The 20017-nt window shown below is 31.2% G+C and overlaps 1 protein-coding gene across 1 annotated transcript; it reads left to right on the top strand.

The window, feature by feature from the left end:
- The first annotated feature begins 10333 nt into the window (after positions 1 to 10333).
- Positions 10334 to 12775, top strand: LOC129947009 (serine/threonine-protein kinase WNK2-like). Its single transcript, XM_056057408.1, has 2 exons — positions 10334 to 10343; positions 10417 to 12775. Exons 1-2 carry the CDS (start codon positions 10341 to 10343, stop codon positions 12547 to 12549), a joined length of 2136 nt encoding a protein of 711 aa, XP_055913383.1. The 5' UTR covers positions 10334 to 10340; the 3' UTR covers positions 12550 to 12775.
- The last annotated feature ends 7242 nt before the right edge of the window (positions 12776 to 20017 follow it).

Here is a 20017-nt window from a genome sequence, read left to right on the forward strand (position 1 = left end):
CCAATTATACTTAACTAGTTGCAAATAATTTAAGTAAACAAAATACAGCACTAATAAATCATTAAATATGTATTTGGTCAATTTTATTTTATTTAATATACATTAACAACATTTATTTGGATTGAAAATTAAAAGCTTTTCAAATCTTCCAATTTAAGACCATGTCAGCACTTCAGGTTCTGTTGGTAAGGATTGTTTCGTTTTTGAACGAAGGGCATGAAACATTCAAAATGAAGCATTTAGATGGGCCTGAAGACTAAATGTGAGAATGTGTTTGGTTTTTGCATCATTTCACGCACACTTTCTCACATTTATTCATCAGTAACTTTTAGGCCAACCGAAATGTCAGTCTGAGACTCCCATCTTGTTATGTTTATATTACAATTTTAATCTTTCATTTCCCTTGTATTCATTATAATACTTCACAAATCATTGTTTACGACTAGCTACATTGTTTATTATTTTGCATAATTTGTATAAGTCCGTAAAAGGTTTCTATTAAATTAACTAACGAAACATTAGATAATAAATTGACAATTATAAGTTTGCGAAACAAAATCTTCGGAAACAAAAATTTAAAAAATCTCCCGATTTAAGAAAACAACGTCCTTTTTTTAATAGCCAGACAAAACAAATATTTTAGGTCAGTCAATATTTTGGATTTTAATAACTGTGAAATAATCATTCCAATCTTTAAGCAGAAATCTATAAATTATTGTTTTTTTTTACAGCAAACTGAGTACTCTAAGAAATAAATAATTGCACCACTTATTTGAGGCGTTAATATTCGACAGAGAATTGGATTCGATCTTTTAAAAAAAAATAAGCATTATGCACATTTTTGAAACTATTCTTATCATATTTTTCTGAATCTTGTTTCACTTGAAATTTTGAACATCATTATTTTTGCAGCATTTTTCGAGACAGTCATTTTTATCTTTGGGCGTTGTTAACTTTCTACTGAAAGTTAACGTAATTTGATTGATTAGTAAAATTGCATTTTTAAAATTTTTCAAATTTTAAACATCCCAGGAACCTAAAATAAGATGTCGGTTAAGTATATCTTTTTAAGTCCTCCACATATCAGCAATCAGCAGAGATATTGTCAAGATGTACAGGTAGGCGACTTATAAAACAATGCAAGCTTTTGGGAATGCAATCATTATAATTCATTTATTGAATTTAACTTAAAGATTGCATTCATTGATTTTATCTAAAGATTGGGACTTCAAATTTTACAAATCACAAATCATTTATTCTTTAAACAAATGCAATAATTTGTTCTCAAATCATTTGACAGTATTCAATTGATTGCAACCATTTGAGAAGTCTTTGCATTCACTAAAAGATTTTGCATTCTCAAGAGATATTTCGCTACACAAAATATTCTTAAATGGCCCAAACGCCTCAAACACCAATTCTCGACACCGATTTTAGATTAAAGATATTAAAATAATGATTTCAAAAGTGTGAAGTAAAGTTTAACTCAGGAACACAAGTGAATGCAAACAGTTTAAATGAATGTAAAGAATACATGAAATCCCAAATTTTTGGAGTAAAACGATTGGTGAAAAAATTATTGCATCGTTCTTAAGGTAAAATTGTTGGTATTGAACGCTTTGAAAGTAAAGGAAGGATGCTTGAAAAGCGAAAGCACGCATTTTCGATAAGAGAGCCTTATGCCAAACTCTTTCAAATACTTTTGAAATATCAAGTGCAATAATCTTACTTTCTTCAAAGTGATGTAAAGATTTTCTCCGGTGAGATGAACTTTGAGATCACCAGTAAACCTATTGCTGCGAAAGCCGTATTGTCGGTCATTAAGAGGCTTTCGATCTTCGACATATTTCTTGATATTCCATTACTGATAATAAATCAGCGGAGTCAACTGAATTTTCCACTTTTCCCCTTGCTTGATATCTTTTATAAAGATCCTTTCTAAAAAATGTTTTTGATTTATCGAATTTTTTAATCTTTTTTAAGGTTTAAGGGCATACTTTTTGTTTAGCTTTTTTAAAAAATATAGCTTAAATTCACACAAAATAAAGTGCATCACTAGATCGCGAAATATGCTTACGTATCTTTAAAAATTTAAATGCCATTTAATTTTTTGGAAAAGCTTTAGTTTATTATTTTTTTTTCCATTATCATTGGAGCGTTTTTATTTCTTAATGAGTTGGGTTCGATATCCCGGTTTTTATATTCCCGTTTCTTAAGATCCCGATTTCAAAATCCTGTGTTTTATAATCCTGCTTTTTATAGTCCCGATTTTTTATAATCCTACTTTTTGTAATCCCGATTTTTATAATCCCGGTTTTGCAATCAAAACGAGTTGTTAAATTTTTAAAGATAGGTCAATTTTTTTAAACTCAACAACTAGTTTTGAAGTTAGAAAAAAATTTAAACAAATTTAAAATAAGATATTTTTCTAGAGAGATTGTATTATAACCTTGAACAACTACAACTTAGCAACAAATATGAATATAAAGTAAAGTAGTATTCTTTAAAAGCTTACTCAAATCAAACAAAGTAGACGATTGCGATAAAACAGTTATCGTGACTTGCTGTAGGATGCATATTGTTTTGCAAGAATAAATATTATAAACAAAACTGATTGTTTGTGAACAGTAAAAACAAAACAACCTACGATATTATTATATTTAAGTCAAGTAATTTAACATAAAAACATTTGACTCCTATTGTTATTTCTTTTAGGGTACGTTTTTTGTAACAAAAAAAAACGGATTGTCGGGATTTTAAAAACCGGGATTGTAATTGATCCGGATTTTGAATAAGCAGGATTTTAAAAAATCGGTATTTAGAAGACGGGATTTTAAAACTCGCCTTTTTAATTAATTTTCCAATTTATTGTATTAAAATGTTTTGCATTGTAAATAAACGCTTGTAAAAATTTTTGGATTTTTTTGACCCCTTTTTAAAAGATTTAATTTTTAAAAAACAAAAATATTTTTTTTGAAAATTCACAAAAAATATTAGAAGCTGATAAGAGCTTTTTCGGAAAAAAATTATTTAATTTTAGAACAATTTATGAGATGAGTAGTTTTTGAGAAAATTTTAACTTTCCATTTTTGAGCAATATATTATTTTCAAACAAAAAGGCTGAGATGCGACCCACACTGATAACTTCCGTTTACTTCTGTCGATTCGTCTTGCTTAAAAGTTTGTAAGTTTTCGTGTTGGGTTAAAGAAGTTGTCAGTTGAATTATTCATAAAAATTTTAAAATTACCAACAATAATAAGGAAACAGTTTAGTTTGAAAACCTAGTTTTGTAAAATAGATTTTTAGTCGAAATCAAATTTTTACCAATTTTAGTAGCATTCCTTAAATTTTTATAAATCGCATGAATGCAATTAACTTGGGAGAACCGAAAATCAATTTTTAATAAATTTGCGTACTATTTTTTGTAGATATTATTTTGTATGGACAAACGGTCTGACTACTGAACATCGAAAACAATGTTTTCTATAAGATAAAATTAGTTTGAAGCCCCTATTTCAAATTTTTGAAAAGATATTTGACTCCAAAATAAATTTTTACCAACTTTTATTATTTTTTTGTAGGTTTTTATTTTTTGTAAAAAAAAACTGTCAATTCTATTTTTTCCTATATTTTTCAGAATGTTAAAAACAATATTTCTTATATTGAAAAATAAGTTTGAAGCCTAAATTTAAAGTTTTTGAAAAGATTTTTGAATCGATATTCAATTTTTACCAACTTTGAGTTTTTTTAGATTTCAGTTTTTTTTTTATTTATAAAAAAAAAACCGTTAAATGGATTTTTTTTCAAAAAAAAATACTTTTTTGATAACACGTTACGTTAATATATTATATAAAATTTAATTCAAGTCTCTAGCGTTTTTGGTTCGTAAGATATTTAGGGTTTACAAAAATGTTCACCTTTTTTTCAAACTGCTATGGTAAAAAACCACTTCCTCAATTTTCTTGAGAGCCCTTTCTGCCTTATTATCTGTATACAAAAATTTATTTGAAATCGATATCTCTTTTGGTTCTTGAGCTATGGACGACGAAAAATCGTCGCGATCGTACGGACGTACGAACGTACGTACACACGCGCGCACAAACATCTTTCGAAAAATCTTTTATTTCGACTCTAGGGACCTTGAAACGTCCAGAAATGTCAAAATTTTCAATTTGACAAATCGGACCCATTACAATAACTTCCTATTTGAAGTTAAAAACTAAGTACATTTTCACCAAGTTTTAGTGTTGATTTTTTGTAAAGTTTTTTTTTTTTTTTTTCAAAAAACTGTCAATTAGATTTTTCTCAACATTTTTCAGAATGATGAAAACAATATTTCTTATAAGCTAAAATAAGTTGGAAGTCATAATCTTAAATTTTTGAAAAGATATATCAGTCGATATTCAATTTTTAATAACTTTGAGTGATACTTTTCTTAAGATTTTATTTCTTATAAAAAAACTGTCAATTCAATTTTTCTCAAAATTTTACCAGTTATTGAAAACTTTATTTTTCTTTGCACAAAATTGTGTTGGTGATAAAATCATTTTGTATTCGTAAAATTTTTGAGGTGACAAATGTTTGTTTTCACTTTTTTTTTGATTTATAAAGAAAACCGTTGATTGGATTTTTTTCAAAAAATATATGTGTTGGTATCATGTTAAAATTTTTATATTTTTTAAACTGCTTTGGGTTAAAAAAAAACACAAACGCAATTTTCTTGGGAGCCCTTTTTGCATCTTTCTGGCTCTTATTATCTGTATAACAAAATGTATTTGAAGTCGATATCTCTTCTAGTTCTTGAGCTATGGACGAGAAATGTCAAAAATTTCAATTTGACAAATCGGACCCATTGCTTTAACTTCATTTCTTTATTTTCATTATTGTTGAAATATTTTCCGAGATAAATAAGATTCCATTTTTTCCTGAACTTGATATTTAAATGTCTCTTTTTACGAAAATCATGCAAAACCTTAATTTAAAAGTGTGAAGAAATTCAGCGGTTTGATATTTTCCCGTGTTGTCTATGTTACCAAATTAAGGTTTTTTTCAACAAGCTATTTTCGTCACTTCTTATACCCCAAGTGTAAATTATTTAAAACAGAATCTTCCTAGACAACATCAAGTTATCGTCAAAGAAGTGACAATTTTTTTTAGAAATGTCGACTTTCTGCACTTCATCGTATTCGCCCTTTTCTTTTGCCTTGACATTTGTTGATAATTTTTACAATTCAATTACAAAAGGACCATAACCATTGAAAATAGAGAAACATGTCCACAAGAGCGCACCCATCTTATAAGGTTCCCTGTATTTTTATACTCTGTACCGAGAGGTAAGATGTAAGACTAAAGTCAGCATGCAACTCACGTAACACCCTTCATAACCCACTTAAGAGAATATACGAGTAAAGTCAGGTTATTTTTCTATACGAACGGCTCGAGCGGCAGACGAAACGATGGAAATCTTCTGAATTTTTACAACCTAAACAAAGTCCTTAGAGGACGAGGACGACTCAAAAAATCCACAAGAAAAAAGTGACAATAAATTTAAGAAAAAAAGAAGTAATATAAGGAAATGTAGCTATGACTTGATTCTAGATAAAATCGCACTAATAGATCTTTAATGGTACGTGCCATCAAGTGTCCCTGGCCCTGGCCTTGATGATGATTACGATGTGCATCTTCATAGCGTTCTGTCGTTTCGCTTTGTAGTACGAGTAGAGACCTATAGAGTTTCCCAAACGGGATTCATGTCCCTGTCCTTGTCTGTATGTCTGAATGACCATCCTAGGTAAAGTCGTCTTCATATTTGCGTTCGTAATAAAACTTTGTTCTTTCTTCCATTTTTATTGCAAGTACGATAGCAATTTAATTGGAAGCAAGGCCCCTTCCATGGGTCGAGTTGATGATGTCCGACCACATCTCAATTTAGCGCAATTGGTGTTTGAATTGTTGACCTGGACCAGGACCATCATCCAGTATCACTGGGGGACGATAAAAATTGAATCTATCTTAATAAAATCGTAAAAAGCACGTAATTGCCATGAAGCATGTGCGCACGAAGGAATTCCTTTAGGGGCAAGAAAATTATGGACTTTGATTTGATGATTTCTTTTTACTTTTACGGCACCGACACTGACAAGGCACGGCACCAATAGCGTTAGTCTAAGGTGCCATTTATGATTTCTATTTCAGTTCTTCTCTTTTTCAAAATCTAAGACTTTTGTTTTCTGTCTAAAATATCCCTAAAAGTTGATATGTGGCTGTGGCAGGGAAAGCTATGCATGCATCAAGTCATATCATATTTATGCTCTGGCATGCGGACTCGTCCATGAATTATCATCTTTTGATGCTCATCAAGATCATCTCGCATCATCATAAACCATCATAAGGCGTCAGGTAATGCAAACAAAAAGCTGGATATCTTCCCTGAATCAAATCTCGGGCTAATTCTTGTATATGTATTCGACATAAGGGATAAAGAGCAAAGGGAATCATTTTGAGTTTGAGAGTTGATGGGAATATAGCCATATGGTGTGTTGGATGGATCTGGATATGTTCTAAAAGATGGAGATGTAGATTTAGATGGAGTGTGGATATGGAGTGCCGTTTTGTGCCATCATCATTGTGGTCTATGATGCGTAAGGCTTGATGGTATGACAGACGAACGCATGCTTGTGGTTGAATTATGGCTTATCTCAGGAATTCGATATGTGATGATGATGATGATGGCAGAAAATCAGGGCTGATGACGGGGATATACTCTCATGTAGCTAGTACGGGTATGAGTTTTGAGTACAAGTACATATTCAATGCAAAGCAAGCTCTGTATATTTACGATGAAACGTTTATTTTGATCCGAAATGAATTTGACGGATGCACATGCAATATGCAAACAGGAATTTGAATCTTCAATCTCCTCGATGATGATGATAATGATGATGATTATGATTATGATGGCTGATGGTTTTGAATCTGTATACTTTGTGGAGTGAGCATACCTTCATAACTGGTGGATGTTGTTTTTGGTTGGCAATTACAGGCTTAAAGGGAATTTGTTTGCGATTGATTGAAAATTTATATCTGTATACGAGTCGAATGTAGAGATGATATGATACCAAGTCTGTATAGACGAATTGACCATAATATTGAAATATTGAAAATTTATAATGTTTGACCAAGTAAAAGATGTATGGAAATATCTATGCTGGCAGAATAATATTACTTCTGCATGCACTCTTCTATGAGCTTAGTTTACTGAATTGAGATGCGGAAAAATTGATTGCAACTGACTTTCAATTCGAGATACCGCAAATAAAAGCCGATTTTAATCTCTCCAGATTTCTTTCTAAGCAAAAATATAAGGATATAAAAGATTGTATCTAATCTAAAGATGTTGCTAATTAGCATAAAAGCTATTTCTATTAAACAGTTATTAAAAGTTAATGTCCATGAATTCAAACAAATCCTGGGTTATGTTGAAGGGTGCTTGAAACCCGCAATTCTTCTTAATTCAATTTTACAATTGTAAGAAAATGTTTATATTGGTCATATTTTAAGACTTTTTGAATTGAGTTAAGTTTTCTATGTATGAAAAATGTACCATTATTACAGTTTCAGTAAAAAATTCCAAACGAATTGGCTAAGGCAGCTGTTGATAAGAAAGTTAGAGTTCAGGAAATTGCATATACAAAAAATTTCAAGATTGTAATTTGAACTTCACATAGGAAGTAGGTGTAATCGGTCCGATTTGTCGAATTGAAAATGTTGAAATTTCTCGACGTTTCAAGGCCCCTAGAGTTGAAATAAAAGATTTTTAGAAAGATGTCTGTGTATACGTGTGTACGTGTGTTCGCTACGTTTTTTCGTCGTCCATAGCTCAAGAACAGAACCTGACGAGATATCGGCATTAACTACATTTTTTATACAAATAATAATGCAAAAATATGCTGAAAGGACTTTCAAGAAAATTGCGTGGGTGGTTTTTTTACCATAGCAGTTTAAAAATTGGTAAACACTAAATATCTTATGAACCAAAAACTCTAGAGATTTGAATAAAATTATGTATAGTAAATAAAATAATATATAAGTAAAATAATAATTTTTGAAAAACATCCCTCAACGGTTTTTTTATAAATCAAAAAAGCTTAAAAAAAAATTTGTCACCTCGAAAATTTTACGAATATAAAATGATTTTATCTCCAAAACAATTTTGTGCAACAAAAAATAACGTTTTTATTACATGGTAAGATTTAAAAAAAAATTGAATTGACAGTTTTTTTCACAAAAAATTAAAACTTAAAAGAAAATTTAACAAAAGTTGGTAAAAATTGAGTTTCGACTCAAATATCTTTTCAAAACCTTGAGATATTGTATTTAAACTACTTTTATCTTTTAAAAAATATTGTTGTCAACATTCAGTAACATTTTGAAAAAAATCAAACTGACAGTTTTCTTACAAAAAATAAAAACTTAAAAGAAAATTTAACAAAAGTTGGTACAAATTGAGTTTCGACTCAAATATCTTTTCAAAACCTTGAGATTATCGCTTTCAAATACTTTTATCTTTTGAAAAATATTTTTGTCAACATTTATTAACATTTTAAGAAAAATCTTACAAAAAATTAAAAACTTAAAAGAAAATTTAACAAAAGTTGGTAAAAATTGATTTTTGACTCAAATATCTTTTCAAAACCTTGAGATATTGTCTTTAAACTAATTTCATCTTTTAAAAAATTTTGTTGTCAACATTTAGTAACATTTTAAGAAAAATCGAATTGACAGCTTTTTCTACAAAAAATAGTTGGCAAACTTGGTAAAAATTGATGTTAATTTTTTGATATCTCTCAAATTAATTGCAATTTATAAAATTTTAAGAAATGCTACTAAAATTGGTAAAAATTTGTTTTCGACTAAAAATTTATTTAACAAAACTGCATTTGGCAATTTTTTAATTTTTAAGAATAATTCAACTGACAACTTTTTTAACCCAACACGAAAACCTACAAACTTTTAAGCAAGGCAAGTCGACAGACGGGATGGGAAGTTATCAGTTACCAACCTCTTTTTTACATTTAGTTTAAGAGGATTTCTGCAAATTTAAATATTTGTAAAAAAGACTGTGAAGTTGATTTTTCTCAAAAGCTTAGCAGTTCTGTTTCGCAACATCAAATTTTTTGACATTAGTCAAAAGGGCCCAAAACTAGAAATTATTTACACAGACTTAATAAACTTGAGACCTTAATATTAAAATAAATATAAATTTTTCTGTCTTAAGACTAAATTAATACAATATTTAACAAATGCTTAATACTTAAGTTGTAAGTATTGAACGACAGAGAAAAAAACATACTACAACTAAAATCAACAGAAACCCTTTTTTTTGTATGTTTATTTATATATTAAACATTAAAAAATCATTAAACAAGCTAAATTAGTAATAAAGAACACAAAAAGGGTACAAAATCTGCCTTTCTGTTTGGTGATTGTAACCAAAATCTACTTAAATAATCCAATGAAGTAATTTTAATTGAACCTGGAGCTTATTAGGTTTTTCCCTAAAGAAGAAATCCTTAAAGTTTTGAAAAAAAAGAAACACATTTTAGATTTCGCAAAAATAAGTTTACCTTTTTCCAAATTAAATATTTTGAGGAGTGTGGTTTAACCATGATTTGTTAGAAAGAGATTTCAAATTAAAATTCCAAAATCTGTCTCAGGGTTTGAAAATTGTATCTTAATTTATGTTTCCTGAGTTCGGAATGTTTCAACACTAATTTAAACATCACTTAAAAATTATTCTTCAGATAAAACTAAACTGCTTAATTTTTATTCCTGTTATAAATAAATAATTGCTTAGCACTTATAAAGTTTTTTTTATAGTTTTAAGATCAGTTACTTTGCTGAAAAAATTTTAATTTTTGTAACCAACATAACTTTATTTAAGAATTTCTCAAACGCATAATATTGACGAATAAACCAAAATTTTAGACTACTTCCGGTCTAAAGATCCAAAAATTACTTTTATCTCATAATCTTATTTGACATTAATGGAAAAAGCAAATATTTTCAGATAATACGCACATAACATTTGCAAGACATTCCATTAAACTGCACTTGAAATGTCATTAGAAGCACATTCCTTAACTCATACAAAATCCAGGTAATTAGCATTGATCATACTATCACCAAAAGTCGGAACCTGTTTAACTTCCCTTGCAATTAAAGGTGCTTCCCTAATTCCATTTGGCCTACATACCTGCACATTCTACATTTAACTTTCGTTAGTATAAATAGGTCAAACATTATTTGAAAAAGTATCAAACAGCACTCAAACTCCAAGATGGTAAGTCATACAAGAAAAAAAGAAAATATTTCTTCAAAATTTACTTTTTTAATTTGTTTGTAAAATTTTATAGAAATTCCTCATTGCCGCATTATTCCTGTGCATTGCACTTGTTGGGCAAACCCAAGGAGGTAGTCTTCGTGGACTTTCAGTTGCAGTTCCTCATCAACAATATGGTGTTCCGTTGCTTAGCTCTGATGATAGAAATCATCATCAGGCTGAAGAAATCAAAAAACCAAATGATGATATAATAATCAACAACCAAGAACCAACAACTTCGAGACCCTTTATTGATCATCTTCCTTTGATTGATAGTGCTGTGAACTTTGGGGCAGTTGCCATTAATGAACCGATAACACAAAAACCAGAACTTCCTCTACTTCAACCAGGACTTCCATCATTACCAAACGCACCAATTATTCCAGTTAAGATACAAGAGGAACCTACAGTTCAAGCTGAAGTAGTTGTGCCATCGAACTCTTATTTGCCACCAGCAACTCATGAAGTTTCTAACAGCGATTCTCTTTCGAAACAAAAACTACCAATACTTCAATTTACTCAACAAATTCAACCAGCAGCTCCAATTGGGTCGCTTCCTATTTTACAAGTGATTCAAGCTGGTGGCCAGTTGTCAGACGCCTTGCTGGCTCCAAGACCTTTATTCCCATATGGGCTTAGCTCGGTTCCTCCATCACTTCCATCATTAAGCCCTCTATCAGTTCCTCAACCAATCCAAAGTTCCCAGCATATTTCTGATGCATATCTGCCACCAAGAGCGGAAGTGATTCCCCTTCAACCTGGTCTTCCATCGTTACCAGCAGCTCCACAAGTTTCATTTTCTAGCCCTATTCAAGTTCAACAATCACTTCCTATCTTACCACCGGGACTTCCCTCTCTACCAGAAGCTCCAGTTGTGCCCGTAAGCTCGATCGCCATTGAACAACCTTCCCAAGCTCAACCCCAATTAACGAACACTTACTTGCCACCTCAACCAGAGCTTCCTCTGCTTCAACCTGGACTTCCATCTCTGCCAGCAGCACCACAAGTTCAGCTAACTGTCCCAATTCAAGCTCAACCAGAACAACCACTTTTACCACCAGGACTACCAGCCCTCCCAGAAGCTCCAGTCGTTCCAGTTAATTCTATCATCATTGAACAACCTTCTCAAACTTATCAACCCGAATTAATGAACACCTACTTGCCACCTAAGCCAGAGCTTCCTCTCCTTCAACCTGGACTTCCTTCTCTACCAGCAGCTCCACAAGTTCCAGTTACTATCCCAATTCAAGCTCAACCAGAACTTCCACTTTTACCATCAGGACTTCCAGCCCTTCCAGCAGCTCCAGTCGTTCCAGCCTCAAATGTTGTTTTTGTTGAAGAACAAAAACCAACTTTGGTTCAAATTCCGGAACTTCCATCAAACCCTGAAGTGAATAATCAAATTCAGCAAACTCAACAAATTCAGCCAGCAAATTTAGCCATTGTCGAAATCCCAGCACTCCCTGAAGCACCTGTTACTCCAGCACCAATTCAAATAAGTGAAGATTCTAAAATTGGTTATGAATACAATAAACCTGCTCCTCCATCTATTGAAGCAGCACCGATCCAATTAGCTTCTCAAGCTCCAGTCTGGAATGGAAACAATAACATTGGAACTGGCCAAGTATCAATTCCAGACCAACGCCAAAAACCAATTCTACTTTTGAACCTATATCCTGACTTCTTTAATAATCTTGGTGTTTTCAATAATCCTGGACAAAATCTACCAAATCTGCCTCTTCCACAGCTTCCAGCTATTCCCAACGTTCCTATTTCCATTCCACAACTTCCAATTCAAGGTCTTCCTACAATTCCACAGCTCTCAGCCCAAACTCTTCTGCCAGTTTCACAGTTCCCGATTCAAGCTCCTGTTCAAATCCCACAACTCCCGGTTGAAGCTCCTGTTCAAATTCCACAGGTCCCAATTCAAACACCACTTCCAGTTCCACAGACCCCGCTTCAAACAGCTCTTCCGGCTCTACAGATCCCGATTCAAGCTCCTCTTCCAGCTCCAGTTCAACTTCCTCAGCAACAGCAAATCACCGTTCAACCTTCCCTACCACCTCAGCAAGTTGTTGTTGTTGAATCAAAAATTGAAGAAAAACCACACAATGGATACACTTATAGTATTCCAAGCCAACAATTCCTACTCCCTAATCAGTTCTAATAAAACTAATTGGAAGTTTATCCTCCAATAATCATCAGAGACTTCAATCACAATAAATTTCAACTCAATAGGAATCATTTATAAATTAAGTTAAATTCTAAACATCAATTTCTTGACCTCCTCTTAAAGGTTGGTTCTTCAAGCTTGTAATTCAATTAATGTTTGATTAAAAATAAATACAAAAATATAATAATCATAATAAAAGCTCTATAAAAGTTTACACATATTTAGATCCTTATATGGGAAGTATTCATATTATTTAGTTCACTCAATTAGAAACATTGTTGTGCCTCTGATGCCTTATGCCAGGCCAGTGTTCCCTTCCGCATCCTCACTCGAGCTAACCCCAAAATTGCAAATATAAATTGAAACGTTCTTACTTCTGTCCTCGTTCCTTGCCTCCTCTACAAAACCATAAGGAAACATCTTGATTAAAGTAATTTTATGTATTAGGTTCCACAACAAATATATACGCACACAACAAAAAAAAATAAAAATAGGAAAAGATATATGTATGGTAAACCCAAAGGAAGGGCAAACAGCAAGAAGTCTTCTATTTTACAAAATGTTGGGTTCATGGCACACAAAAGCTATATACCTTGGTAGCTAGTGGTTCCTTTGAAGAAGAAGGTTCCACTTCCAAGTTCCAAGATATTATCTTTTAAGAAACCAAATAAAGTTTGTTCATACATGACATGACATCGGAACTCAAGAAAAAGATGCTCCCAAAGAGTTCAGGCCACCATACAGAATATAAAAAAAAAAAATAAAGAAGAAAATGAAGATCTATACTCTGGGACAGAAAAAACAGAGTTTCTATCCTCTACCAAAGACTCTAAGGAGCATGACGACCTACATAGGTTGGCAGGCACATTCATATATAACAATATATAACTATGTTTATGCTGGGCCCAAAAAGGGAGAATAAAGGTTTACAACACCAAAGTATGTATAAGGAAGAAAACCTTAAGACTTTATTTTTTCACCTGGTCGCATTATTCCTTCAACTTGAATATAAATGCCAAATAATTTTTCTTGAATAACACAGTGCTGCCTTTGTGGATGTTTCTTTCTTTAAGCAATTACTAACACAAAAAGCCTTTGAAGAACACACAGCATCTCGAGACTTTTGCACTTTCCCTACAAAAACCTTATTTAAAAGCAGTAAGTGTAATGCGTATAATTTTTTTGGCAAATTTAGAAACATTTTTTCGCCTTTGACGCGGGAAAATAATTGTTGAAGACTTTACTATTCCAAATCTTTTAAAATCTTTTGAATATTCACACAAAGAAGACAAATCCTTTCAACTCGTTTCTGGTTTACAAACTAAAAGATGTTAGAAAACTTTCATTGTAAAAAACAGATTTTTCAAAAGATAAAGTATATTTTTTTTTAAAGAAATTGAAGCTCGTTCAAATCACATTTAAAACTGGAAAATGTTGGTTTGTAATATTGAAATATGAAAAGTACTCAAAATTATCAAACTAGCCCAATTCATCTGCAGACACGTGCACCGGTGTACTTTTTAACATTAGGTCTGTTCTTTTGTTTAAAAAAACATCGAATTTTTATTATTGTCAAAAATTCATTAAAAAAACAAGAGAAAGATAAGAGAAAAGAAATTCTGGAACAGTATCATATTCCTTACAAGTTTTTGAAGTTTCTTATTGTCTGTTTTCTTTTTTAAACGAATTAATTAATTTAACTTTTATTTGAATGTTTTCCAAAACAAAAAACATTACGTGTAACGTAAAGTGAATCATTATATTATATTTTCTATTTATTGGTTTTGTCTTATTTATTATTATTATTGTCTTTATTTTCAATTTTTTTGTCAAATGAGCTGTCAACTAAATTTATGCTCAGTTTTGTTTTAGCTTTTTTTTGTATACTAACAGATCCGGAACTGTCAAACCCAAAATTGTGTTTCCTTCTCTGTTCAGAGTGTATAGAGCATTGTTTACCAACGTGGAGCAATTGAAAATTATGCTTAACTGTTACCAACTTTACTTTAATTAATGACACTTTTCGTCAAATATGAATCGGTAGTTTTCTGTCACTTTGATTTATCAGCCTGGGGTGTCGTTCCGTAATTTCCGAAACGATAATCGTCAAAACGATTATCATTAACGATATCGTCAATAATTTGCTTCACGTAACTTTATCACTATCGTCTCGTTCAATCGTTTTCAGTATAAGTTCGTTGAGTATATAACAAATGTCAAAATGAACTCAACGAAAGATAATGCTTGTTCAATAACTTGAAAATGTTATTAAACTTGGTTTTCCACTATGGGAAATTTTGAAAATTTAAAAAAAAACTTATTGTTAATAAACATCCCAATTATTTTGTGATGTTTGTTGCTATTGTCACTTTTTGTGTTTTCATTTGTTGCCGCCGAGAATAAAACAATAATATGAAAATGTTTGTTCAATGTCTTATATTTTTGTAAATCAGCTGCAGTAATAAACCCAATTTGGTAAAAGGGAAGGAAGTGAAGACTTCATTTTATCCACAGGGAACATAACTTGGCTTCAAAAATATTTAATGTTTCCAAAACTAATTTGGATTAGTGCTTTGTGCAAGAGCGATACAAAAATGCCTGTCGGATATACCAATGTTCCTACGCCCCAAAGTTTCAATAGTTACAACAAAGTTTAATATTGAATGTATATACATTATGAATGTAGAACGACAACCGTCTGACAAATTTATTGTTTATAATATCATTATAAAGTCCTCTTTTGCAAATCCAGAACTACAATTGTTTTATTTATTTAACAACAATCAAGAGAGATTACTAATGTTTTGTATATAAAAAAAGAGTAACCGAATTCCTTGTATTTTTTTGAGTTTTTATTTTTATTTTATAACAAAACTAAACTACAACGAAACTTTTTTGCTTCAATTTGCTTAGTTGTCAATGGAAATTAATAGAAGACGATACATACTTAGCTATCGTGCAAACGCTATCGTTTTGACGATATCAATTTATTATCGTCTAACGTGAAGTGAGACTATCGTCGAAACGATATCGTCTAGCGATTATCGTTTTACGGAATGACCCCCCTGGAAATTCCCCACAGATAGGTTTAAACATCAACGTTTTTATTTTATTCATATAATATTTTATTTCCTTTCCTCGATCCATAGATCATATTGAAATGAGAGAAAAAATGGAAGAATTCGGAGGAATACTTAAAATATGGTTTCATACCTACTGTTCATGACGAACGTTCCACTTATTTTTTTTATGCCAACAATGCTTGCTGAAATAAGGTCTTTAGGCACATTTGAAGGCGAAACAAAAAGCCCATATATGTAAATTCAAATTTGAATTACTTCCAAAACTATAAACACAAATTTTGGAAAAAGAAGAACAGTTAAGTCCCTTAATACTCAACATGGAAATATCAATCGTACCTTTGAGGCAAGTTACCAAATTTCTTTACTCATCGCTAAATCTGGAAAAAGTCATACCATAGGAGAGAATTTAATCAAACCATCAATATCAACATTTCTTAAGACAGTTCTGAAAAAGATGACACAGACGTTTGTTGAGCAGAGAAACAGAACGGCATCCTTAACAACTCAATTGTAAATGTCAAGTTCAATTTAGCTAATAATGTTTCATTTTAATTGTTGAACTTACCATTCTACTTACTTTATGTCAATAATATCTAAGAAAAATAAATATTCTTTCTTTTTAACGTTACACAGAAAGGATCGTCTTTTATTTTAACTTATTGGCGAAACAACGTTCAAAATATGCCACTTACTGTGAATGAGGATATTGAATTGAAATGCAATTCGTTGAAAAACTAAAAACAAGAAATATCTCGTTGCAAATGGATGAATCCACTTTAAGACAGACTGAGGCCATACTTTTAACTTATGCAAGATATATTGATAAATTTGATTTTCATAAAGAAATGCTGTTCTGCAAATCTTTACAAAAAATCACTACTGCCAAAGATACTCGTATATTTAGTAGGCTTAAAGAACGGAATGTTGATTTAGTGTCATAAATGGCTTGCTGATACCAAAAAAAAAAGAAATCGTCTTGATATAACTTCTCAAAACGAGGATACTTAAGACTGAAGCTATCTAAACTTGAAATTAACATCAAATACAACCGCAAGGATTTCACTAATTTTAAACAATACTACTTGAAATTCAGTTTTAGAATACATGTTTTGAAAACAATCTTACTGTGTTTACTTATTTTCTATGGCTTTCTTTATTCAACATTTCTGATGTTTGTATGTTCCAAATTTTTGAGGTCTATATATATAATGTAAGGAGGACGTACAAATTTTGTTAAGGTTCCGGTGCGACATAGCAGATAAAAGGTTGAGAAACACTGGTTTAGAGCTTCCAATGTTGATTACTTTTTTCGTTCAGATGACGATGAAAGAGCTTGGATAAAATTAGCCAGAGTGTTCTCAATAAAAACCCTGATCTGAACAAAATTCTAAAAACAATGAAAATTGTGGAAGGAGATAGTTGTTCTCCAAAAGAAAATAAATTGTTCAATATTTGAGTATTTTATAATGCCAATTCCAGGATTTTTAAATTCTCCAATGCATTTCAAAACGTTCGGAAAAGGTTGAGAATAGACTTTGATCAACGTGCTAAAAGCAATATTTTACTTCGAGATCAAACTAATCGATTTGTTGCAAACAAACGAGCTAGAACTTGTCAACTTACCTATTCGCTACTAGATTGACTTGATTGATTGATTGCGGTGATTTTTTTTATTTTTTCAAGGTAAAACAAACATGGAAATTTCATGTAAGATTTGTTAAATTGAGAATTTTTCTACGTTTGAAGGTTCCCACTTCCTAAAATCAAAATCAATGGGTTTTAGAGAGATTTGTGTGTTTGCGTAAATCGATACGTGGAATTGACAGTTTAAAACATAGAAAATTGTTCTATAAATTGGTAAACATTGAAAAATAATTATTTTAAAGTGCAGAAATAGAAAGTCATCAGGGTGGTTTTTATTCCAGGCTCTTTCTTTCATTTTTGTGTGACAGCTACACTGACAGGCCACACTAACGAGTTCTAATACGTGGAATTGACAGTTTAAAACATAGAAAATTGTTCTATAAATTGGTTAACATTGAAAAATAATTATTTTAAAGGGCAGAAATAGAAAGTCATCAGGATGGTTTTCATTCCAGCGTCTTTTTTTTTTATTTTTGTGTGACAGCTACACTGACAGGCCGCACTAACGAGTTCTAGATAACGATGAATCTTTCAGAACTATGTATTAACATTGTTTTTTAGTTACACAGGACATCGAACAAGCGAATAATCGACAGCAAGTAACTGAAACTAAAAGTTAATTTCTGGAAGACATTTTCTAAAAAAATTAACTGGAAGACAAAATATGGAATAAGGATATGTTGTCAAGTTTTTAACGATTAAAAATTTGCAGACAATCTATAGTTCTTATTTCTACAAAAGCTACATACATTTAAGACATTTTGACGGAACTAACTAACTTGTGCAAAAATTATAGACTTCAAATTAACAAATCAAAAAATAAAGTCATGATGACAAATCACACAAAAAACGATATAACGTTGGACGAAGAAAAACTTGAGTACGTAGAAGATTACATATATTTGGGATAGCTAATATCATTTAAGGACCAAGAAAATAAAGAAATTAACAGACGCATCACCAATAGCTGGAAACAATTCTGGAGCCTTAAACATATTTTACAATTGGACCAAAATGAAAGTGCAAATGAAATATATCTTCGACTCTGTGATTCTAACGATCTTTACGTACGGAATACAAACAATGAGCTTGACTGCAAAAACATTTGACCACCCAAGGATGTGTCAGACCAAAATGGGAAGAAAAATTCTGAACATATGACCAAGTCAAAGGATACGAAATGAAGACATTCGCAATAAAACCAGAGTAATTCACGTTATAAATAGAACAAGAAGTCTGAAATGGAGCTGAGCAAAGCTGGACAAAAATATAAAAAAAATGGAGATTAACGACCAAATAAAAGATGGAGTGATGATCTATTACAAATAAGCACAAATTGGTACAACGAAGCCACAAATAGAGACACATGGAAAGCCTCCCCTTATGCCAATAACCAACACTATTAAATTTTGAAAATTTTACCTAACTAAATTTTTTCTTTTTCAATACTCAAATTTATAGTTGCATAGTTGTAATATTACCCGTGTTTTTTGGCATTCTATAAACAGTATTGTAGAATTATTCCCAAGAAAACCAATCGACAGTAGCCAGATTTTTGCATTTAAAAATTGGTACAACTTAAAGAACCCCTGTCAGAATAATAATAAAAAATACAAATAGAAGAAAGTTTTGTGAAAATCAAAATTTATAAGTAACTTCAGCAAAAAAAAAAACAAAAACTAATGAAATGAACAATATTGAAGAAGAAATGTTAAGAAAACATCTGGAAATTGCGATTCTATACAAAAAAGTTCATTTAACAAATGCAGATTTGACATAAAATAAAAACTTCAAAAAGTTGGTTTGTTCGTCGACTATTACATTAACATGAATTTTTATATACCTGAATTGAGTTGCAATGAGCTTGATTTGTCTTGATTCCGGTCGGCGATTGAACTTTTCAAAACTTTACCTAACTATTTATTTTTTAATTCAATATTCAAATTTATACTTGCAAAGTTGTAATATTGTAAGTTTTTTCTTTAAAATTCTTAAAACTTAAAAAACATTACTTTTTCTTTCAACGCTTTAAAACATTTAGTTAATTATATTGTAAATTAATAATCATGAAACTGAAGCAATAGAAGCTTATAATAGTAATAACTAAAACTGTTTCACTCGCTACTTTTTTTCGCAGCCGGTTAATTAACGAGTGCAGAAGCGAGTAATTTGCAAAGTAGTTAAAGTTATCTACTCGTTGTGGATAACTCGCTCAAGTGTCATCCAAATCAGGAAGCTGAAACATTTTATTAGATTCAGATTTTTGTATGAATCCCAAAGCTAAGCTAAATGCAAAACCTTCTTAACTATCTTTAAATAAGACTAAGCAGTCGCAAAGGGAGTTCAAACTTTGTAAGGCTTGAGAACTTTCTGCCATTTATTTGATAGTTTTTTTTTGTAAAATAACAAGTGCTTCTTTCAACTAAGCCTGTTACTAGCCACTGAAATTCCTGGCTTACTCCACTGTGTTTTGACATTTCCCACTAAAAGACGACTTCAACTTGCATTCGGAACCAAATGCCAACGGCTAAGCTAAGCCCATGACCACCAACAATATCCAGATCCACCTGCGTTTTATTTGATTTTACATCCCAGGTCTATATACATATGTTTGTAAGTATCTCATCATGTCTACAAGTTGGCTACCTTGTTATGTTTTTGGTGGATAAGGTGGGTTAAGTTAAGATGATGACATCAACAACAACAACAACTAAACCAAGACATAACAACCAGAA

Source organism: Eupeodes corollae, chromosome 2 (assembly GCF_945859685.1).
Source record: "Eupeodes corollae chromosome 2, idEupCoro1.1, whole genome shotgun sequence".
NCBI classification, from domain to species: domain Eukaryota; kingdom Metazoa; phylum Arthropoda; class Insecta; order Diptera; family Syrphidae; genus Eupeodes; species Eupeodes corollae.